The following is a 23,032-nucleotide window of genomic DNA, read 5'->3' on the forward strand; positions in this document are numbered from 1 at the left end:
AACTTGTCTCTCTCTCGAAGCAAAAACCATAATAAAGAAGAGATCAAGTCATTTTACTCTCTCGAACCCAAAACGCGAAGCTTCGTTTTAGCCGGTTCAACCTTCCTCCCTCCCTCAAAGTCAACACGTCAGCACCCGAAATAAAATCCAACCCTTTTCGTAATTAACTCCCCCACTTTAACCAAAAACAAAAAAATAAAATTAAAAGAACAAATCGTATTTCCCTCATTTCTTCTCTCTTCTTTTTCTCTTCTCTTCTCTCCGAAGCGATCTCTTTTTCTCTCCGGTTTCCGTTGCCGTCGATTCGATCGGAGAGAGCGAAAGAAACAAAAAGAGCTTGTGGATCCGACATGTCGTTCTCCGACTCCGATTCGTCGTCCTACGGCGGCGACTACAAGAATTTCAAGCAAATCAGCCGCGATCGTGAGTTCTCTTCCTCTCTATCTTACTTGCTTTCATTTTGATTCACTTCATTTTCTTCGGTTCTGAATTTGATGATTCGATTGAAGCTGCGAGTAAACCAATTCGTGTGCTGTTAGGTTCAGATTGTTATTGTTAGTGAAAAATTTGTGGTGATTTGTAAACCGGAAGTAAATTTTGAGAAGAAGGAAGTTGAATTGATAATGGAGTTAGTAACATGTTAACTGTAATTTGTAATCGTCGAAACTGTAATTTATTGACTGCAGCTAGTTAGCTAATTGAGACGGTTAAGCTAGGAGAGAGAGAGATAATATGTGTAGAATGTGGCAGGAAAACTTGTTCCGCTACGGTGCAATGTGCACCAGACTTTCGCTGTAGGGAATATTTGAATAGGGAGATAGCGCTTAACTCGGAAAATTTAGGTTGTAGGCTGGAGGTTGACCGGAATACGTCTTGTTATTCCCTTTTAATGACTAAGAAAACTCATTAGTGTAAAAGATTTTTGTTTGAATCAGTAGCGGCTGCGGTGTCATTACCATTTTGCTGACTGGTGGACTGTTGATTGACCCTGTTATGTTCTTTTTCCTGATTTTATGTTCAGGGCTATTGCATGAAATGCTTCGGTCTTGTAAATCGGGGGACTCAAAATCAACTTGGAAGGTACATACTGCTTGGTTTCTGTACTTCTTATGGTTGTTTTGGTGGGTGCATGCTCCTCTTCATTATCTACAAACTCAGACGTCTGTGTGTGTCTGTGTCTGTGTCTGTGGCATACCATGCAAATATGCATCGATTTTTGTTTACATAATTGAAAATAGATTTTATATGCTTCACGGATATGTTACAGGAATGGGATACCTTTTGTTGGTTTCGTGTTTATAATTGATGATTAACTGAAATTATGGACTCAAGTGTGTTTTCAAGTTTTATGTAATCTGGAATAAATTGCAATTGAACGATTCTATCAAACCTTGGTACTTTTTCTTAAAATTGGTTGGGAAATAGAGTTTATCTCTTCATAGGATATGTTATAGTACATTCACTTTTTATCCTGGCAAGGATCTCTCTCTCTCTCTCACTCATAAGCCCTTGGTTTGTTCCGTATCATGACACTTTGTTTGTTTACTTAGCATTTTCATGTCGTCCTATATATCTGCAGGTGCTGATTATGGACAAACTTACTGTCAAGATAATGTCTTATGCATGCAAAATGGCTGATATTACAGATGAAGGAGTATCATGTAAGAATCAGAAGGGTTTCCCTGGAAGTTATCCCTTCTTGTTATTTTTTTCTTCAATTGTTTTACCTTTCTAGCAGCTTTTTTCACTATCTATTCTATTGTCAGTGGTGTGAACAGAAAACTATTCAATGACAACATTATCTTCCTCTTTATTCGTCTAACACTGCTTACCTAGTCGGCTAGTCGTTAAATAAAGTGGCGCATGGTATTTCTTTGATTACTTCCATCAGAAGGCAACACATCACACACACTCGTACTTGGTTATGAACATCACATGTTCAGTTGTCGGCTTACCACTATTCCAGAGATCAAGTTGCTAATATGTGGTCCAAGAACTGCTTTACTGAATATACCCCCTCACGTGTGGGGTTTCTCTAATCTCTACATCATTTGAGCCCAGAATGTGACGAGCATATTCTAGTAGAAGACTACTATACCAAAGAAACTATAAATATCACACTACATAAAAAAGACGTTAGGTCCTGATTGTTTGCCTTATTACAAGTATTCTTAATGGTAATATTTTTTAACTGTACCCATGGCTTTAAAAAATGCAATTGACTGGTCCTTATGTTGGCCTGCAGTGGTTGAAGATATATATAGGCGAAGGCAGCCGTTGCCCTCCATGGATGCCATATACTTTATGCAGCCGTCCAAAGAGAAGTAAGATTCTATACATGTTTTTGGTTTATTTTACACTATAGATGTTATTAACTAAGAAGATTGACACATCTTTTATTGGTTTCCAAAGATAATGTTGTGACTGACCAACCATAATTGATGGGGTTTTGTGTGGCTAGTTCAATCTGTTTTCTGTGTCATTATGTTTTTGTCATTTCCCTCGGCTGTAAGTTATATATGATCTCAGAGTTGAGGATACTGAAAAATAAAATTAAAATTATTGGAACTGATGTCTTCTCTCGCATTAACAATTAGGGACTAAAAACTGTTTTGTTGAACTTTTCTACTATTTCAGTTTTTCTCTGTTCTTACATCATCTACATCTGGTGACATTTCCTTTGATATGTCCTTTTCGCTCAACCAAAATCATTGTTTGTCTTCTGTTCCTAATCATATATCAAAGCACATGTTTGGATTATTTCGGAAGTTGGATGTGAAATAACAAAAATTCCCAGTTACAAATGTCATTTTATGTTTCCTGTTGGGTTTTTAGTCAGGCTTATGGATCAAAACCTTCCGACTCTCACTATATTGTTAATTGCAGTGTAATCATGTTCTTGTCAGACATGTCTGGAAGATCACCGTTATACAGAAAGTATGTGGGAAAGTACCTTGTTCTGGTTTGTTGCTTTTATTTGTGTTTATCTTTTAATGGAAGTCTGAATCTTTCATTTTCTTTCCATCTGTATAGGGCATTTGTTTTCTTCAGTTCACCTATTCCAAAAGAATTGGTCAGTCACATCAAGAAGGATGGAACTGTCTTAACTCGCATATCTGCTTTGAGAGAGGTTGCAGTTCTTTCATTGGAATTATTGTTCTTAGATTGATAAGATTGCAGGACTTTATGTAGCAGGCAATGTTCCATCTTGCTGTTTAGAAGTTTTAATTTGTTCTAATTTGGATAAATGTGCAGATGAATTTGGAATATTTTGCTATAGACAGCCAGGTATGCGGTACCACTAAAAACGAATCCATTACTGACACTTAATTTCATGAATTACTTCCTCAGTTCCATTACTCTAAAAACTGTTCCTGCAGTGACTTTATCTAGAAAAAAAAAAAACAAGAGTTTATTGTTATCTAATTTGTGACTTTCGTTGTATAGGCTTTTGTTACCAACAATGAGAAGGCTTTAGAGGAACTTTATGGGGATGAGGAGAATTCACGCAAAGGTGTTACATGTTTGAATGTGATGGCAACTCGAGTTGCCACAGTTTTTGCTTCTTTAAGGGTACATGTCTTGTTGCTTAATTTCGGCTGAAGGTTTTGTGAAAAATTATCTGAAGCAGCTAATTGTGTATTTAATTTCTTAGGAATTTCCTCATGTGCGATACCGAGCTGCCAAGTCACTGGATGCCACCACGATGACCACTTTTCGTGATTTAATTCCTACCAAGCTTGCTGCGGGGATTTGGGATTGTCTCATGAAATATAAAAAAACTATTCCGAACTTCCCTGAGACAGAAACATGCGAGTTGCTTATCCTTGACAGATCTGTTGATCAGGTTTTTAGGTGCATGTGTTGGTTATAAGCACATATCATATATTGGGCATCCTTGTCATTGTTATAATGAATATTCTTACTTGAAATTTCAGATTGCACCAATCATACATGAATGGACATATGATGCCATGTGTCATGACCTGCTAAATATGGATGGAAATAAATACGTGCAGGAAGTAAGTTAAAATGGCATTTAATTACATATGCTTTCCAAGTTTGTTTTTGTTGTCTCTAGGTTAATTCATTATGTGATTTCACATACAGGTTCCAGGCAAAAATGGTGGTCCACCGGAGAAAAAAGAGGTTCTCTTAGAAGATCATGATCCTGTCTGGCTTGAGCTTCGCCATGCACATATAGCAGATGTATGCCCTGCACGTGTACTTATCTTTTCTGGTTTTCCTATAAATGAAATCAGTTCCCGTTTTCATTTAATCTTAATTGATCGTGACAGGCTAGTGAACGGTTGCATGATAAAATGACCAACTTTGTATCGAAGAATAAGGCTGCACAAATGCACGGTTCCAGGTTTGTGAGCATTTGTCAAAAATTAATTATCAGCCTACGACTCTCATCCTTTATAGATGAATTCTAAATTTCTATATCTTTCCTTCAGTATGCAATACACACTCACACACACACACATATACATATTAATTAATCAAATGCCTATTGGTCTTATATAGAGATACCCACGAACTATCTACAAGGGACTTGCAAAAGATGGTTCAAGCATTGCCACAATACAGTGAACAAATTGACAAGCTCTCCCTTCATGTAGAGGTTAGCTCTTTGAAGTAGTGTTTCAAGTATCTGATTCATTCGTAAAATAACCAATTAGATCAAGAGTTTGGCTAAAGATTTAAGTTGCTGTGAAGTCTTTATGAAGACTACATATGATAGTATAACTGGCATAGTACTTGATGTACATTTGTCTCATAAAGTTCCCATCATGTTGTTCAGCTGTTATGAACTGGGGATGAGTCACATTCATTCTCGCATCGGCATTTTATGCAACCAATTATGCTTTTTACAACAAACCGGAAGTGATGGAATATCAAATGTCTAAATGAAATTTCAAGTTGTTGACTTTGAGCATGAATATCATGGCTTGAGCCAAATCTTTTTTATTGCTCCAGATTGCGGGGAAAGTTAACAAAATTATCCGGGAGCTTGGGCTTCGAGAACTTGGGCAGTTGGAGCAGGATCTTGTTTTTGGAGATGCCGGGATGAAAGATGTAATCAAATATTTGACAACGAAAGAGGTAAGAAGCTGAAGAAGTATACATGAAACCACCATACTCCTTTTCATCAAATTTTGTAAAATACATGTACCATTTTTCTGCAGGATACAACTGGTGAAAATAAGTTGCGCTTGTTGATGATTCTTGCAGCCATTTATCCTGAGAAATTTGAGGGGGAGAAGGGTCACAATTTGATGAAGGTTGGTACCAGCTAAGGTTAATTATCATATGTATTCTTAGTCAACTATTCAGTTGTGATAATGTTCTTTATTTTCAGTTGGCCCGGTTACCGCCGGATGATATGAAGGCTGTGAGTAATATGAGACTCCTTGGTGATTCGTTAGATAGCAAAAAAAGCTCGGGAACTTTTTCCTTGAAGTTTGATCTTCATAAGGTGAACACACCTATTAGATGCTTTTGAATTATTTCAATTAGTTGAACAATTATCTAACAAGTGTAGCTATTCATTTTCAGAAGAAACGTGCAGGTAGGAAAGAGCGTCCAAATGAACAAGAAACATGGCAGCTTTCACGTTTTTATCCCATTATAGAGGTTTGTTTCCTCTGTACAGATCTAAGTAAATATGCAAATTTTGCTGAATATCCTTAGGTGCCGTATAATATGTACACCTGTAGTCTGATGTTCCTGTTTTGGATGATTAATTTACAAAACTTTAAGCAGTCATATAATGAATTGTCCTAGCTAATCATCTAACTGTCTTTGGGGCTTTCTACGGTAGCGGAGAGCAATTACTGCATATACTTTTATGTTGATTGTGCACTGTAATTTCAAGGTGCTGTTGTTACTAGAATGGAGAAGAGGGCTTCGAATCTTGAACTGCTTCTTTAAAGCAGTAATGTCTGGATTCTAGACTTCATTCTATTGTCATTTATAATTATTTATTCCAATGAAGAATGCATAAGTAAAGTTTCTTTGCTTGTAATTGAGCGTAGCTTGCTAACCATGATAGAAATAGAAGGCATACCATCATATACTCGGTCTATCCTGATAAAATGAACCTATTATGCGACTTAAATCATGAATTACTTTATCAAAGATTTTTTTCTTCTTTCAGGAACTTATAGAAAACCTTAGCAAAGGTGAACTATCAAAGGAAGACTATCCCTGTTTGAATGACCCAAGTCCAAGTTTTCATGGGACATCACATAGTGCACCAGTACAACAGCAACCAGCTGCTCATTCAATGAGATCAAGGAGGACACCAACATGGGCCCGGCCTCGGAATTCCGATGATGGGTATTCAAGGTATGTGCTCAAATTTTATAATTTTGTATTTAAGATTTAGGTAGTATTTACTCTACTGTTGTCTTGTATGTTGTGGTTGTGAAAAAATGTGATTCCCCCCATGATGCCTCTTTAAACTGTACCATAATTGGAGTTTCCTTTGAATGAATAAACTTTTTCTATTCGTCTGAACTGTGAATTTATACATTTCCTGCTGCCTACAGTGATTCAGTATTGAGGCACGCATCTAGTGATTTCAAGAAGATGGGCCAACGCATATTTGTAGTAATAGTAGGTGGAGCTACTAGATCAGAGGTATGGAACCGTTGCACTTGTCCCCGGAATAAAGTCAATAAGCGTATTTTGCTTGCCTATTGAGCTTACAAATTGTTTTTCAATCTCAGCTTAGGGTTTGCCACAAACTCACAGCTAAGTTGAAGAGGGAAGTTGTTTTAGGCTCCTCGTGTCTTGATGATCCTGCTCCCTTTATTACGGTAATGAGCTTAAGGTTTCATTCTTTGGAAAGTGTTCCATTATTGTCAGACGAGTATTCATTTTGAAAATGCTTGCGGTTTCTTGAACTTGCAGAGACTAAAAATGCTCACAGAGAATGAGCTTTCATTGGATGACCTCCAGATCTGAATGTTGAGGACATACAAATTCTGGGGATGAGATTCTTATGGGTTATCTCTTCCATTTGTACTCATAGAAACATGCATCGTCTCATTGTATGTATTATTCTTTTATAACCGTTTTTGAGTTTTGACGTTTGATGTAAAATTGTGCCCTGTGATATTAATAGATGGAGCTTCAGCTTTCCTTTTGCTCTGTATATCACATCTGCTCAAGTGTACGATCTTTATCGAGGTGATTGGAAGCCATTAATATTTATAAAAAAGTGATTTGGACAGAGTATTTCATGTTGAATTGGATTAGCAAGATACAAGAATACATGCATTTGATGCTACTTTTGCACCAGAAATATACATGTGTACTCACCAGTACTGGACTATCAACATCAAAAATCTCTCCAAATTTCTTTAGATTTTGCCTAAATACCTGGACTTCTCAAAGTCTCAGTTTCTTGTCACTTTCAAATGATTATTGCTTTCTTTATTGAGATTCAAATCAAATACAAGTATATTGCTCTCTTTCATCAGCACTCAAAATCTTCACACCAAAAGAAAAACAAAAATGGAAGGCTACTCCCCACACAAACATAGAAATGACGACGCATGATTGTCGTATCTAGCATCCAGCTAGTACCATAGATAGAGTTCTTAGTTGTAAGCTTCAGGGTTGGCGAGAAGGTGGCTCTCAATAATCTTGAACAAACCAGCAGCCCTTTCTTTGCCAGCCTTAACATGCTCTTCCTTGATCTCGACGTCACCCTTGGTGTGGTAGTTGCTGGTGCTCTTAATGACGGAGCCTCCGTCGGAAGATGCCACCAACTTAGTCTCATACGAGACCTTCTCAATCTTGTCTGAGATAGCATCTCCTTCGATCATGCTGTACTTGTACACAAAGTTGTCCTTGTCGATTCCGTCGATCTGATGCTTCACGTAGCTGTACTCACTTCCTTCCCCGAGGTTGATCTTCTTGATGGTTCCAACACCACCATCTCCTTGAAGAATCTCGGTGCCCTTAACTGCTTGGGGAGCAATCTTGGGGATGAGGTTGTCGGCATCGAGAACGAAGGCCTTGAACAACCTAGCTGGTGGGATGACAGAGGTGAACTCAGATTCATAAGTGAAGACACCCATGATGATTGACTCGAGTTAATAATTTGATGAGGTAAACGGTATCAGATGTGGGAGAATACGAGCTCTTGATGTGATATTTATAGCATTGGAGGAAGGACAGTATATGGAGTGTGGACAAGGCCTTAAGTGTTTCAAGAGCTGTAGAATGTTGATTATATGCATGTGAAAGGAGGCAGGGCGTTCAATACATCATTTTTTTAGTCAAGTCGTCCTAGTTTGAAGTTCTGGAAGTAGATTTAGTCGATCGTGAGGTACGGACAGACAGGGGAACTGTGAATCACCGTCTCAATTTGATTCCAACTTCCAAGTACGTAGTAGAATCACAGTCTCAGTAACAAGCATGAAGAGTTTCCATATATATGATATGATCTCCAGTGTGAAGAATGTTTTACACCAGTTCCCTTTGAGAAAAAGGTTATATCAGAAAAATAGAAATAAAAAGAAAAAAGAGGATGATTTCTCCGGCCAGAAGCTTCCTTCAAGACTTGAAAGCTCGAGTCTCGTTCAATAATGGCAGGCACCGGTCAACATGTCCGGTTTGTGTTTTAAATATATGTTTGAATTAATACAACCCCAGTGGCATAAGAAATTATCCCCGATCATCCATATGAAAGTAAAATGAAATTACCATCTGCAAGTAAACTTGGATCTCTAACACATACAGTCATTTTATGATCTACAATTCTACATTGCAGGATATGTTTACCACAGATGAGCAAAGTAGTTATACCCGACAAAAGATGAGGAGCAAAGTCTCACAAACTTGAAATTTGGAAGGATGTACAAGACCACAATTAATCAAGCAAGTGATCAAACAGATACATGACGCTGCCAGTTCATAGACTTTACAGTATGGAATAATTGATCTCAGTTTCATATATATGTTGATCGAAACTCCATAATCTTTGAATTGGAACCAATTATATAAAAAGCAACAAAATCACTATACAATAAAGGAAAGAATTCCAGCATACAACTTAAGTAACATCAAGACCTCAGGCTTTCAAAATTCTAAGAAACAAATAGCCTAGCGGCCACAAGTTTGCAAGTTAGGGGGAAAGATTGTGACATCTATGTCTTCTGACTCGACACTTTAAATCATGTGTCTGAAAGACCTCCGAACCTTTATCTTCAGAGGAATGTGCAATAATCAATGATTGTTTCATCAGTGTCTGCGGTTATAAGGCAGCAAGCCATAAGCCACCATTCTGCATATTACCAAAATTCACTTGAAGTGCCCCAAACCCCCAAGTACTAACTGCAGAGTTCCTTGGCCTTTTCACTGATTAGGAGACTTTCCGCATTTCTCTTCTTGGTTGCACGAAGCCTGTTCACATAGGAAATGTATCCATCCACGTCAGATTTCCTTTTGCAGCCTGCATAGTTCATGTAACGTATTTTCCCAAAAATTGGTCGTTCCTTCCAACCCTGAAATTCCAGACAAATTACCTAATCAGAGAATTTCACTGACATCTTTGTCATTCCCTATTGTATCACTTCCAGTTGTCTAAGAAAGAACCAATCACTCACATCACTGGGGTTATAATGAGTGGAAAGTTGGGACGAAAAACAGAGATTAAAATAGAAAACTATGGACATAAACCTGGTCATGAACACCACATATTGACCACATGCAACCAACATATCCATTTGGATCTCTTCCGTCTATTTCATACTGCAAGAAGTGTTATCAGCCAAAGAGGTCTAGGTGAAAACTTGACAACAACCTCGATACGAGCATAATACAGTTGTACTTGCATACCTTGTTATTTAAATATATGGATATTTCGAGGGCTTCTTCAGGTCCTCTTGTCCACTCAAGGATCTTTTTTGCCCAATACATCCTGCAGATGATGTTTATGTTAACAAGTATCAGCAACTTCATCTTAACAAAACTCTGATTAGAATAGTAAACCAATTAACCATACAGAGAACAATTCCCCACCGCATAAAACCATGCATCTTCCCATAATGAACCATCTCAAGTTGGGAAGCATTCCAGAGCTGCAAAGCATGAGAACATGAAACAGAAGGTCATAAGAAAATGATACAGCAGACAACCTGATATACAACCAAGGTGATATGCAAATACATAAGCTTTATGATGTAGAAGATCAGTTAACTTACTGGATCAGCTGTTTGTGCCTTCTCCAATTGCTCCCTCCTGCAATTTTGAATTTTTCTTTTACACTTCATAAACGTTATCACTTCACAAACAAAAATCAACATATGACAACAAAGGACAACTGATATACTGACGTGTAAATATGTTCTCGCTTATCCAAAGCATGGTCCCTTAAGGTCTTACGTGCCCATTCCCACGCCCCTTGCAATGAATCATAATGAGGCTGGTAGAAGCAGTAGTTGTCAGCAAGTTCTCTGCGCACAATCAACTCCTCCAAAAATGCATCCACTGCCTATTAATAGCATGTAAAAGTAGGAAAATAAGTAATAAGTTATATGAAGAGTTGAATTATTGAAAGACAACATCAAACTGCAGAAAGTTCTGGACATAGCAAAGTCAGAACCAGTAAGGAAAATGTGAAAGCAAAACACAAATATTCAACTATAATTTAAAATCACAAACCAGAGGACTGAGATTTTGGACGCTACGTGCCTCCAAGGCACACCTCTGCGCAGATATTTGCCCAAAATGCAAATATGGAGAAAGACCAGACACCCCTCTTGGTTTCAAGGGGTTATTCCGGTCTGATGAATAACCCTTCAACCTTTTTGTCAAGAATCCACTTTGGCTACCCATCAAAACTTCCATGGCTGCCTTTTCTCCCGGTTCGCAACAGTCAACTTCAGGAACTTCTGCTCCTTTCCTAGTCATACGATAAAACATCATCAATAAACAGAATCCCCAACAATCCCAAAGCATGTCAACAAAAAATAAACAACACCAAACCTTAAAACTTCATCAATAAGACCATCCCAATCAATCGCCGGACTAGCGCCCACCCATCTCACAACCGGTGGCTGCAGCCAAGGAAATTCAATAAGATACTCAGGCAGCCTTTTATTAATCTTACTCCTTATAGTCCTAGCACTATACTCCAGCTTCTCCGATGCCGCCCAAATAGGCACCACATTGTGTGCATCAACTTCATGTACGGTCACAAAATCACTAAGCCTCTTACACATTTCCTCCTTACATTTCCGAACCTCCCTCAAAGGTGAAAAATCTGTCACCAAAAGTGAAGCCCCGCATTCCCTCACAAAATCCGGTATCGTCTCCTCCGCTTCTCCCTGCAATTAAAACCCACCTATATAAACCCCAAAACACAAAAAACAAAATCCCCAATTCTTCCAATACCAAAATCAAAATCAAAATCAAAATCGAACCAATTGGGTACTTAAAGATTGAATTTTTCCACATACCCGGACAAGAAAGAACGGAACTTGACACGTGTCTTCAAGATCAGAATGCAATTGCTTCAATCCCCTCAGCATAAACCCTAAATGGCGCGCTTTGGCGCCAAGAAATTGATCGAACAAATTGAACGCGACGGCGACCGGGACATGAGCCTTGTTGGCCTCTTCGACGGCGTGGATCAAAGCCCAATTGTCTTTGACCCTCTGGTCTCTGAACATCCAATAAACAACAGGACCCGGGTTCGGTTCGACGGGTTTGGTTCCTTGCTTCAGTACCCGAAACCGACCCGGTTGAACGGAGGCGGTGTTTGCGGCCATGGAGGAGTAGAAGGGGAGCGGAATGCGGTTGCTGAATTGCGCCGGCGGCGTATGGAGGATGTGGGCCAGGGTGGGGTTAGGTTAAGAGAGAGAAATCGGAGAAGGTGAAAATGGGGAAAGAGGAGAATAGAAAAAAAAGGGAGGGAAACTCAACGGTTAAAGGTGTGGTTTTGAATGGAGATACGTGGCGTGATGAGAGCGAAGGGGTTTGGGCTATAACCCATGAAAATACCTGGAAGCTCATAGGCCCAAGAAGAACAAGTGGGCTTGTCAGAGCCGATCCACATCTAGGCGGTCAGGGCCTATACGGGTTGGCGGGTCCTGCTTTTAAAAAAGAAGACAAGCTACTTGTTCAAAACCAATTGATTTTTGTTTGCAGTTGATTTTTATTCTACGTTTTATGAATTTCGTAGTAATCAGAAGAGAAGAAGAAATATGTAGATGGGTATGTGTTTTTAGAATTATCTGATTCTACATGTCTTTTTTTCTGAATTTGATGAAGGTAAGCGGAGCTGTTGAAGAAAATTAGAAGAAGAAACCCAGTGATTCTAAAGCCACTGATTTAATCACTTACTGAATCAACTATAGCATCAGTCAAGTGTTTGACAGTAGAACTGAGGAATTATCAGAACTGATTTAGTCTCTTACTGATTGTACGATTGAATCATTAGATTAACTGTGTTCGAATCCATAGATGAGGCCTCCACTACTCTGTTTTTGTTGTATCATGGTAAAAAGAGAAAAAGGAGAAGGGAAATCTCAGGAATATGCTTCATGTTATGCAAACGTTAAGAAGGGCAAGGAGGTTCAACAAGTAGAACTACACAAGCTAAGTTTGAGCACCAAACTGACAACAAGAGCTACAAAGCTAGGCTCATACTTTCATTAAGATACTAATAATAAGAAACCATATGTTTAGGCACAAAAGTCCCACTTATTTTTGGTGATTTTTTGAGTTGGACGAAATGATCGGACTGATTATAGACTCAATCACTCAAAACCAAATTACTCGCAGAAAAGAAAAAAAGGTTCCAAACTTTGTACAACGATGAGAAACAGAATAGAAAGAAACACTACGTGAGGATCAAGGAAACAGATGAGATCAATCCAACGGAATAGAGATTTCATGTAGCATAATTCACAAATATCTTGCATTGCCACTGACAGTGCACGTCTCACTATTATTTCTTTTATCCACAGAGATGCACCCAGTCAATTAAGACTAGCGTCTACGCCGTCTAGTAGAGTTCAGTTTGGGGAACATCAACTCTATTGGGGATGAAGATGGACCGTACAAAATCTCCGACCTGTCAGGCAACACCAACTCTTGCAGGACGGGGAATGAACCCTGAAATAGTAGTGAAATACATGTAATTAACGTAAAGATGATATGGATAACAAAATAGCTTATACGTACAGAGAGATTTTTCATACATTTTAATTTGTTATTTCAACAGTAGTAATTCTTTTAGGTTTCAATTGAAAAAATGACCATTACATATATATCCTTGAACATAAAATTTCATGAGATGTATGTAGAAAACAGCATCTGGAATTCTGGACCAACAATGATCAATGTTGCAAATAATAAGTATGACATCAAATATGAGTAATATTGACCATGCCTCGAATCTAGTAGAATATGAGGGGGAGAAGAATACGAATAAGTAGAACTCTTACGCACCTTATCAATGAGAAAGAAAGGTTGTTTAGTTGGAGCATGCAGTTGTGTTTCCTGAAAGTGTGATACTTCTGCAGCAAAAGTCTCCAGAGAACAACGAGAAAACACGAAATATTGGAGTGATGGCCACTCAGAAGTATGCATCGCGGGATAGAAGCTCGTAACTGTGTCCATAGAGTCAAACATCATAGCTTTGACTTTTGGGAATATAAACCTAGGATGTGTTGTTGATTCTACTGCACCTTCTTCCTTGCCAACAACATTCCTCATTTCAAAACAATAACGCAACTCCAGCTCCTGCAACTGCTGAAGTCCTTTGGTTACCATAGATGCGGGGAAAACATATCTCAAATTGTGACAGAAGTATATCGTAACCGACTTCAGATTTTGACCGTCTTTCAAATGAGTGGTTGTTGTGCCAGTACTTTCTCCGCTTTCATCAAATACTACTCTCGCTGACGCGCAACCAAATATAACCAAGGTTTCCAGACCACTCAATCTTCCTGTCATACTTGGTGGAAAAATACTACTTACACCACTGCAATTCTCCAGGTGAAATTCTCTGAGTCTGCAAAATGAGCCTGGTGCTAGTTGGTTGTGCCATATTTTCTTCAAGGCTGTGTCTTCTCCGTATTTGATGATTTTCAATATCTCCAATCTTGGAAATCTTACCTGCACAATTATTTCGCTTTCAACTTAGAGACTTATTGCCTTTATAATTAAGTGGACTTATTAATTGAAAATTGATCGAGAACCAGAGATGTAAAATTACCTTTTCGTCAAAGAGAACGTTTCCCCAGTATGTAGCACTTTCTCCTAGTTTACTACAGCCATCTACATGTAGCTCCTCCAATAATGGAAAATCAATACAACTTCCAGCTGTACAGAATCTAGCAAAGTTTGGAAGTTCATTCAACGTGAGTCTTTCTAGCTTAGCAAATATGTTATCCACATCTTCTTCATGGGACTCTATTGTAGAAACTATCTCTTCCATGTCTCGGCAGCTACATACCTCGAGATATTTGAGTTTTACAAGACTTCTGACCATAGAAGATGTAAACAAGTATTTGAAGCCATCACAGGAAGACACGTCCAATGTTGTTAAGTTGGACATCACAATCTGTAGTGCACATATTACTAATTAGTTATGTACAAATTGTCTTACGATCGTTGAATAAAAGATACAATAAAAAATGAGTACAAGAATTAAGCTCATGAGACCAATGTGAAAATGAAATCAACGTACGTACCTTTGTCTTCATGAGAAATGAAAAATCACCTCCATTCACGGTAAAAATATCACACTTCTTGAGCAATATTTTTACATTCTCGTTCAATTCAAATCTGGGATGGGGCTGTAGTTTAAGGGTATTGAGAGTTGTTTCTTCCATAGAACCGAAGTCCCCGTCGCCAAGAAATATTTGGTATTTTTCCAACCTGTCCGAGAAAAACTTTGGTGGAAGAATGTCAATATCTGGAATGTGTACTTCTAATGCGGTTACGTTGGGCAAGTTCATCAGCTCCAAAAGGCTCGCAATACTTGTTTCACTGTCTAATTCTTCGGATTCATATTGTTTGGCGGTACCCTCCCATTTGTCAAAGCTGTTTCTCAATCTCAAGTCTTCGAGTTTTGTCCAATTGGAAATGACACCAGCTGGAATCACACTAAGAAAAAGGCAATCAGACAAATCCACCAACCGTAGACGGGTTAACTGCCCAAATTCTTGGGGTAACTGTCTAACATTGGACTGTACCATGCTAAGAATTTCCAAGTTTCTTAGTTCTCCAACTAGGGCTAGGTTCGTGTCTTCGAAATAATATCCGTCTAAACACAATGTCTGGAGATTCTTTAAAGATGAAAAAGATGAGGGTAGAAGCACAGATCTTAATCCCAATACCTTGAGTTTTTTCATCTCCTCGAAAAAGTTGTTTGGTATTTCATCATCTTCATTGTCATCATCATCTCCTCTGACTAAATGTAACAGCTCCAGTTGTGGACATTTCCAAGGTACTTGCGGAAGAGTGGCGATCTTGCAACAAGGCAAACAAATCTTACTGCACTCAATAAAGAACTCTTCATCTGGCCATTTTTCCAACTTATTATGACCTCCATCTTCAACCAAGGCATGTTGAACTCTCCGTGCAATCCTGTTAGCAACATCACGTACAAGATCATGCATTCTGACACATGTACCATCATCACCGTCTAACAATAGACAACAACTTTTGAGCTTGTCAACCTGTTCATACAAGGCATTTCGTGCTTCTTCCACGGTACAGTCTTGAAAGAAACCCAAACCTATGCTATATTTCAACAAGGTTGTCAATGAAATATTGTTGCCCATAGCGACAGAACCACACAACAAGAACAGTGATTGAAGTTGCTCCTTGTCACTCAATTGAGTGTAACTCCACTCGATACCCGAGTATGCCTTGTGAGTCAAGTCTCCTTTCTCATCAAACCTTTCGAGCTTTTTCAAGGCATTTTTCCAGATGGGTAGATTCTTGTTTTCTAATGCTCTTGCAACTGTGATAACCAAAACAGGCAACCCCCCACATTTCTCGGCTACTTGAGCTGCTACAGGTCGAATAGTAGGATCCGCAACAACATCACCTGCTTTCTTTTCAAATAAAGCCCATGCTTCTTTGTCATCCAATACCCCAAGCGGAAACTCCTTTTGCTTAATCTTATGAGAAAATACTTGTTGACTCCTGGATGTCAACAATATTCTACAAGTGGATTTGTGGGGAAGTCCCACAGCCTTCAAATCAACTTCTTCCCAAACATCATCAAAAATGACGAGAGTGTTGTTGTTCTTGATTCTTTCATTTATTTTATCGGCCCTTCCAGGTAGAGTATGCGCTTCCAAAATATTCTTCAGACCTAACTTGTCAGCAATTTGCTTTTGAATTGCTTCCAAGTTTGGAACTTTCACATCCCTTACCATTACTGCATCCTGAAAGAGCTTCTCTTTTTGAGCTTTCCTTAGAACTTCTTCAACGAGCGTGGTCTTTCCCACACCCCCAACACCATACACCAATATCATATCAGAACTAGAGGTACTTCTCAATTCCTTCAAGATTTTCTCCACTACTGAACTTCTTGAATCAAATTCCTCATAGTCTTCGTCAGATGCGATACATTCATCTTCTGGGGGAACAACGTATGAAATATCAGGAAAATCTCTTTTCTCATATAATTCAGTAACCCCCTGCAGCAACTCCAATAATTCCTTGCTTCCATGACTTAAAGAGGCGTTTGGCTTTTCAATTGCTTGGATGCCATCTTTCATAAATTCGCTTGCATCTTCAGTTGATCGGTGCTTGTCTTTCAAATACTGTTCTGCTTTTTTAACAATCTCAGTCACTCTTTTTAGCCAGTCTAGGACATTCTTATGGATTTTTTCACCCTTCACTTCAGCTGCAGCGACCTCCTCAGCTAACGTCTCTTTAGCAACACTTAATTTATCCACTTCAGTCTGTAGATCTTTAGGGGGTTCGAATGAAATGTCAGGAAAATCTCTTTTCTCATATAGTTCAGTAACCCCCTGCAGCAACTCCAATAATTCCTTGCTTCCATGACTTAAGGAGGCGTTTGGCTTTTCAATTGCTTGGATTTCATCTTTTGAGAATTCGGTTGCCTCCTCAACTGATTGGTGCTTGTCTTTCAACAATTCTTCTGCCACTTCAGTAATCTCAGCCACTTTTTTCAGCCAGTCTTGGACATTTGCATGGATCGTTTCACCCTTCACTTTAGCTGCAGCAACCTTCTCAGCTAACGTATCTTTAGCAACTCTTAATTTGTCCACTTCAGTCTCTAGATCTTTAGGGCCTTTAGGGGGGACGTACGCAATGTCAGAAAGTTCTTTTGCTTCGTTGATCAGCTCGGTAACAGCTACAACCAATGCCAACGAGTTCTTGCTTCGACGACGACGGAGCACCGGATTTGGACAAAACCCATGGACACATTTCGTCTTTGGTTGGCCATCATCTTTCAAGGAATTATTTGCGTTTTCAACAGTAGGTTGTTGCTTATCTTTCAACAGTTGTTCTGCCTCCTTAGTGATCCTAGCCACATTTTCCAGCCAAACCTGGACACCCGAATAAATCTTTTCACCCTTGGCTTCAGCTACGGTAATCTTCGTACTCACTGTGTCCTTTGCCTCACTTAATTTTCTCAATTCAGTCTCAAGATTTTCAAGGTTGCGTTTGTAGTGGATCAAATAACCCACTTGCCGTCCAACTGTTGAACCCGCAAACCCCAAAATCTTTCCAACAAGATCTGTAGCAGTTCCAGTAGCAATCTCCATATCTGTTGATATAATGCAGAGTAAGTATAACATGACAGGTGTTAAAACAAGGAAACTAAATGACCATAGAAGGAAGAAATAACGAGCAAGTCTAGCACTCTAACTGAGTTGGTGAGTCTCATAGATATCTCAGATTGTTTACATTAGTCTACTACCTGAATCTAAATACGTACAGGTATACTAATCCAGCAAACTACTAAGTAAAATCTTGATCAAGAACAATAGCTGATTCTTCTATAGACTAGGCCCAAGTTTCTTTGTCAGCAAAGGCAAATGTTTGTGTTCATCATTTCCTCGTAATCAACTTAGTAAAGATCCGAGAAAAAGGAATGAGTCTTATGTTGAGAATTGATCTGTGATAATAGGTCGGATCGTACCAATATCAATCTATTGTATCTATTTATTGTTATTCAAATATTGGCTTTATCCATAGACATCTCAGATCTTAAGTGTTATATATGTAGTATTTTTCCTTCACATGAAAGTAATTGAAGAACATACACGAAGAAGGAAATTGAACGAACACAAAAGAAAGAAAGAAATTGAAGAACGTACCTGTATGCCACAATCTTTTGGTCCTCTTCGTCTAGAACACCATAGTGAAAATGTAATCCGTCTGGTAATGAACTTTGGATGAGAAAGCCAACACTAACTAGTGTCTAATTATTTTTAAAGCTAACCAGCCAATTCTTTGTCTAATCGGTCAACAATAGCGTCTAATTAAATTATCACAGACTTCATCAGTTGAATAATTAATTTCCCTTTCATAGCAAAGCACAGCTGATCAGCCAAGACTTTGTCTCAGAAGAAACAAAACCTGGAAGAAAACCCCAACTCTTTCATATGTTAATTAACAAGAGTTGATGGGTTCTTAGCTGAGGCCATCATCTGAAAAATATTTTCTTCAGGATAACAAGTTTGCAAAGTAACATGGTGTGGCCATCTTCACTGGATCCAGATAGTATAAGTTGACTCAGTGCTTTTATTCAATACAAATTGTTCTAATAGAAACATGGTTAGATGGGAAAAAATTAACAGGTAGGAATCTTGTAACAGTTTTCCGAACTTAGTTTGTGAATCAAGACACCCATCATGTACAAGCAGAAACAATATATAAAGCAGGAACAAACAATATATCAAAGTAGGGATAATATGTCTGTTATGGAGTATGGAGTAACCACAGACCTCGAGCATTCTAAATCCTAAGAAACAAAAAGCCTAGCAGCCACAAGGTTACAAGTTAGGGGAAAGATCTTGACATCTAAAAGTCTTCTGACCTTTTCATTGCGTAGGAGCCCCAAGTCCTAACTGCAGAGTTCCTTGGCCTTATCATTGAGTAGGAGACTGTCCGATTTTCTCTTCTTTGTTGCATCAAGCCTCTTCACATAGGAAATGTATCCATCCACGTCAAATTTCCTTTTGCAGCCTGCATAGTTCATGTAACGTATTTTCCCAAAAATTGGTCGTTCCTTCCAACCCTGAAATTCCATATCAATTATATAATCAGAGAATCTCACTGAAAAACATGTCATCCAGTCATCCCAATTTCATTGTCATTTATATCACTTCCAGTGGTCTAAGAACCAATCACACAGAATAACTGCTGTATAATGAGTGGAAAGTTGGGACAAAATACAGGGATCAAAATAGAAAATGATGGACATAGACCTGGTCGTGAACACCGCATATTGACCACATGCAACCAACATATCCATTTGGATCCCTTCCATCTATTTCATACTGCACGCATGTGTTGTCAGCCAAAGAGGTATAGGTGAAAATTTGGCAAAACCTCGATAAGGCATAAAAGAATTGTACTTACATACCTTGTTATTTAGATATATGGATATTTCGAGGGCTTCTTCAGGTCCTCTTGTCCATTCAAGAATCTTTTTTGCCCAATACATCCTGCAGATAATGTTTATGATAACAATAACATTAGTTTACTCTCATGACAGTATATGCTAAACACAACCAACAGCATGACACTGGTATGTAAATCAAGCAACCTACAAACTGATTAGAACTAGGCTACTCTAGTCATCAATGCAAGGACAATGTGATGTCAAGCTCAGCAAATAGAAGAGCTGCTTAAGGAGACAAAATGAAGATCAGACCAGACCATAATACTTCAAGAATATTCTACAAGATTTTACGTATCAGTAACCATTGACAAAACTCTGATCAGAACAGTAAACTGTTTAACCAGACACAGAATAATTCCTGACCTCATAAAACCATGCATCTTCCCATACTGAACCATCTCAATTTGGGAGGCATTCCAGAGCTGCAAAGCAGGAGAACAAGAAACAGAAGGTGATAAGAAAATGATACGGCAGACGACCTGATATACAATCAATGGACCAAGGTGACAGGCAAATACATAAGATTTATGACATAGAAGAACAGTTAACTTACAGGATCAGCTGTTTGCGCCATCTCCAATTGATCCTTCCTGCAATTTGAAATTGTATATTACACTTCCTACCCGTTATCACCACTTCACAAACAAAAATAAAAAATCACAACAATGGCCATCTGATATACTGACGTGTAAATATGTTCTCGCTTATCCGAAGCATGGTCCATTAAAGTCTTACGTGCCCATTCCCATGCCCCTTGCAATGAATCATAATGAGGCTGGTAGAAGCAGTAGTTGTCAGCAAGTTCTCTGCGCACAATCAACTCCTCCAAAAATGCATCCACTGCCTATTAATAGCATGTAAAAGTAGGAAAATAAGTAATATGTTATATGAAGAGTAGAATTATTGAAAGACAACATCAAACTGCAGAAAATTCTGGACATAGCAAAGTCAGAACCAGTAAGGAAAATGTGAAAGCAAAACACAAATTTAAAATCACAAACCAGAGGACTGAGATTTCGGACGCTACGTGCCTCCAACGCACACCTCTGTGCAGATATTTGCCCAAAATGCAAATATGGAGAAAGACCAGACACCCCTCTTGGTTTCAAGGGGTTATTTCGGTCTGATGAATAACCCTTCAACCTTTTTGTCAAGAAACCATTTTTGCTACCCATCAAAACTTCCATTGCTGCTGTTTCTCCCGGTTCGCACCAGTCAACTTCAGGAACTTCTGCTCCTTTCCTAGTCACACACATTAGCAACATCAAACAACAGAATCCCCAACAATCCCAAATCATGTCAACAATACATAAACAACACCAAACCTTAAAACTTCATCAATAAGACCATCCCAATCAATCCCCGGACTAGCGCCCACCCATTTAACATCCGCTGGCTGCAACTTAGGAAATTCAATAAGATACTCAGGCAGCCTTTTATTAATCTTACTCCTTATAGTCCTAGCACTATACTCCAGCTTATCCGATGCTGCCCAAATAGGCACCACATTATGTGCATCAACTTCATGTACGGTCACAAAATCACAGACCCTCTTGCATATCTCCTCCTTACATTTCCGAACCTCCCTTAGAGGTGAAAAATCTGTCACCAAAAGTGAAGCCCCGCATTCCCTCACAAAATCCGGTATCGTCTCCTCCGCTTCTCCCTGCAATTAAAACCCACATACATAAACCCCAAAACACAAAAACAAAATCCCCAATTATTCCAATAACAAAATCAAAATCAAAATCGAACCAATTGGGTACTTAAAGATTCAATTTTTCCACATACCCGGACAAGAAAGAACGGAACTTGACACGTGTCTTCAAGATCAGAATGCAATTGCTTCAATCCCCTCAGCATAAACCCTAAATGGCGCGCTTTGGCGCCAAGAAATTGATCGAACAAATTGAAGGCGACGGCGACGGGGACATGGGCCTTGTTGGCCTCTTCGACGGCGTGGATCAAAGCCCAGTTGTCTTTGACCCTCTGGTCTCTGAACATCCAATAAACCACGGGACCCAGGTTCGGTTCAACGGGTTTGGTTCCTTGCTTCAGGACCCGAAACCGACCCGGTTGAACGGAGGCGGTGTTTGCGGCCATGGAGGAGTAGAAGGGGAGAGGAATGCGGTTGGTGAATCGCGCCGGTGGCGTACGGAGGATGTGGGGTTAGGTTAAGAGAGAGAGAAATCGGAGGAGGTGAAAATGGAGAAGGAAGGAGGAGAGAGAAAAAGGGAGGGAAACCCAAACGGTTAAAGGTGTGGCTTTGAATGGAGATACGTGGAGTGATGAGAGCGAAGCGCTTGGTCGTTTGGTTTTCATTTGGCGGACCCATGAAAATAGGCCCAAGAGAAATAAGCGGGCTAGGCCGAACCGTGCCACGTCTAGGCGGTCAGGGAGATATGGGGCTATATGGGTTAGCGTGTCCCACCTTTAAAAAGAAAAAATAATAGGCCCATGAAGAAAAAGCGGGCTTGGTGAAACAGTGTCACGTCTAGACGGTCAAGGGGATATGGGCCTATACGGGTTGGCGGGTCCTGCTTTTAAAGAAGAAACCAAGCTACTTGTTTGTTCGACCCTCTCTCTGTGTTTGATTTTTGTTCTACGTTTTATGAATTTCGTAGTAATCAGAAGAGAAGAAGAAAGATGTAGATGGGTATGAGAAACCCAGTAATTCTAAAGCAAGGAAGGATCAGTTTGTTTCTTACTGATTTAGGCTCTTATTGAATCACAAACTGAACTATAGCATCAATCAAGTGTTTGACAGTAGAACTGAGGAATTACATAACTGATTACCATGTACATCTCTCCTCGGGTTCTTTCAAGCTTTTAATATTTTTCTCCAGCTGAAGAAAAATCAAGTAAAGAAAACCAATGAGCTAGCTAGGGTACGTATATAAGATAATCTTGATTTGATATATACAAATAGGAGATGCATGTGAGATAACAGTATAAGAAGATTAAGTGTATTTCTTTAAAATTATGCAGCAGCATCTCGAGGAGCTGAGCTCTAGCTTGTGGTAAAAATTGGTGGTCCAAGTCCAACTATTCTTGCATAAAGGCTATAGCAAATATATGACTGCTCAATATTCGCAGCTAGAGAGGGAATTATTATGTGTCTTTATCTCTATACAGTGATCATTAGCTAGTGGTGTTGAGATTGTTTTTTCTTCCCCATTTGTTTCTACTTCTAGTTAAGAATCTCAACATGCTCATGAGTCTAAATTAACGTATGCTTTAGTTAAGGAAGATTTCATTTATTTCACACAAATAGTGCATAATTTGGTGATTTCCAATCTATTTTGGCTGCAGCTGACCAATTTTTTTATATTTTAAAACTCATTTTTGAACATTTTTTTTATAATGAAATCAATTTAGAGTCTA

The 23,032-nt window shown here is 38.9% G+C and overlaps 4 protein-coding genes across 4 annotated transcripts in view; 1 reads left to right on the top strand and 3 right to left on the bottom strand.

Annotated features, from left to right (window-relative positions):
- Positions 1 to 23,032, bottom strand: part of LOC101301004 — a 46,177-nt gene that overhangs the window by 9,954 nt on the left and 13,191 nt on the right. Inside the window, exons 5-6 of the mRNA XM_004298649.1 lie at positions 16,044 to 16,051; positions 212 to 236 (exon numbers count right to left, since the gene is read on the bottom strand). Coding sequence (XP_004298697.1) covers positions 212 to 236; positions 16,044 to 16,051 — 33 coding nt within the window. The remainder of the gene's footprint in view (positions 1 to 211; positions 237 to 16,043; positions 16,052 to 23,032) is intronic.
- Positions 256 to 7,248, top strand: LOC101300721 (SNARE-interacting protein KEULE-like). Its single transcript, XM_004298648.1, has 21 exons — positions 256 to 423; positions 1,022 to 1,080; positions 1,580 to 1,661; positions 2,246 to 2,324; positions 2,887 to 2,937; positions 3,034 to 3,130; positions 3,256 to 3,288; positions 3,448 to 3,573; positions 3,656 to 3,847; positions 3,939 to 4,022; positions 4,111 to 4,209; positions 4,299 to 4,372; positions 4,531 to 4,627; positions 4,984 to 5,109; positions 5,193 to 5,288; positions 5,366 to 5,482; positions 5,563 to 5,640; positions 6,164 to 6,354; positions 6,558 to 6,648; positions 6,738 to 6,827; positions 6,922 to 7,248. Exons 1-21 carry the CDS (start codon positions 351 to 353, stop codon positions 6,973 to 6,975), a joined length of 1,989 nt encoding a protein of 662 aa, XP_004298696.1. The 5' UTR covers positions 256 to 350; the 3' UTR covers positions 6,976 to 7,248.
- Positions 7,428 to 8,145, bottom strand: LOC101301870 (major allergen Pru ar 1-like). The gene has a single exon (XM_004298652.1). The coding sequence runs from the start codon at positions 8,094 to 8,096 to the stop codon at positions 7,614 to 7,616; it is 483 nt and encodes a 160-aa protein (XP_004298700.1). The 5' UTR covers positions 8,097 to 8,145; the 3' UTR covers positions 7,428 to 7,613.
- LOC101301584 lies at positions 12,850 to 15,324 on the bottom strand. The gene is made up of 4 exons (XM_004298651.1): positions 14,724 to 15,324; positions 14,246 to 14,593; positions 13,477 to 14,145; positions 12,850 to 13,140 (listed from the first exon to the last, which is right to left on the bottom strand). Exons 1-4 carry the CDS (start codon positions 15,228 to 15,230, stop codon positions 13,015 to 13,017), a joined length of 1,650 nt encoding a protein of 549 aa, XP_004298699.1. The 5' UTR covers positions 15,231 to 15,324; the 3' UTR covers positions 12,850 to 13,014.

This window comes from Fragaria vesca, linkage group LG5 (assembly GCF_000184155.1).
Source record: "Fragaria vesca subsp. vesca linkage group LG5, FraVesHawaii_1.0, whole genome shotgun sequence".
In the NCBI taxonomy this organism is placed as follows: domain Eukaryota; kingdom Viridiplantae; phylum Streptophyta; class Magnoliopsida; order Rosales; family Rosaceae; genus Fragaria; species Fragaria vesca.

What these genes read in the sequence shown, in the direction of transcription:
- LOC101301584 (XM_004298651.1), bottom strand. Translation starts at nt 15,230, where the DNA reads ATGGTACAGTCCAATGTTAGACAGTTACCCCAAGAATTTGGGCAGTTA. An exon ending in CATTTCTCATGAAGACAAAG is followed by an intron (nt 14,594 to 14,723) that starts GTACGTACGTTG and finishes TGTGCACTACAG; the next exon opens with ATTGTGATGTCCAACTTAAC. An exon ending in ACGTTCTCTTTGACGAAAAG is followed by an intron (nt 14,146 to 14,245) that starts GTAATTTTACAT and finishes ATAATTGTGCAG; the next exon opens with GTAAGATTTCCAAGATTGGA.
- LOC101301870 (XM_004298652.1), bottom strand. Translation starts at nt 8,096, where the DNA reads ATGGGTGTCTTCACTTATGAATCTGAGTTCACCTCTGTCATCCCACCA.
- LOC101300721 (XM_004298648.1), top strand. Translation starts at nt 351, where the DNA reads ATGTCGTTCTCCGACTCCGATTCGTCGTCCTACGGCGGCGACTACAAG. An exon ending in ACTCAAAATCAACTTGGAAG is followed by an intron (nt 1,081 to 1,579) that starts GTACATACTGCT and finishes ATATATCTGCAG; the next exon opens with GTGCTGATTATGGACAAACT. An exon ending in GCATATCTGCTTTGAGAGAG is followed by an intron (nt 3,131 to 3,255) that starts GTTGCAGTTCTT and finishes ATAAATGTGCAG; the next exon opens with ATGAATTTGGAATATTTTGC.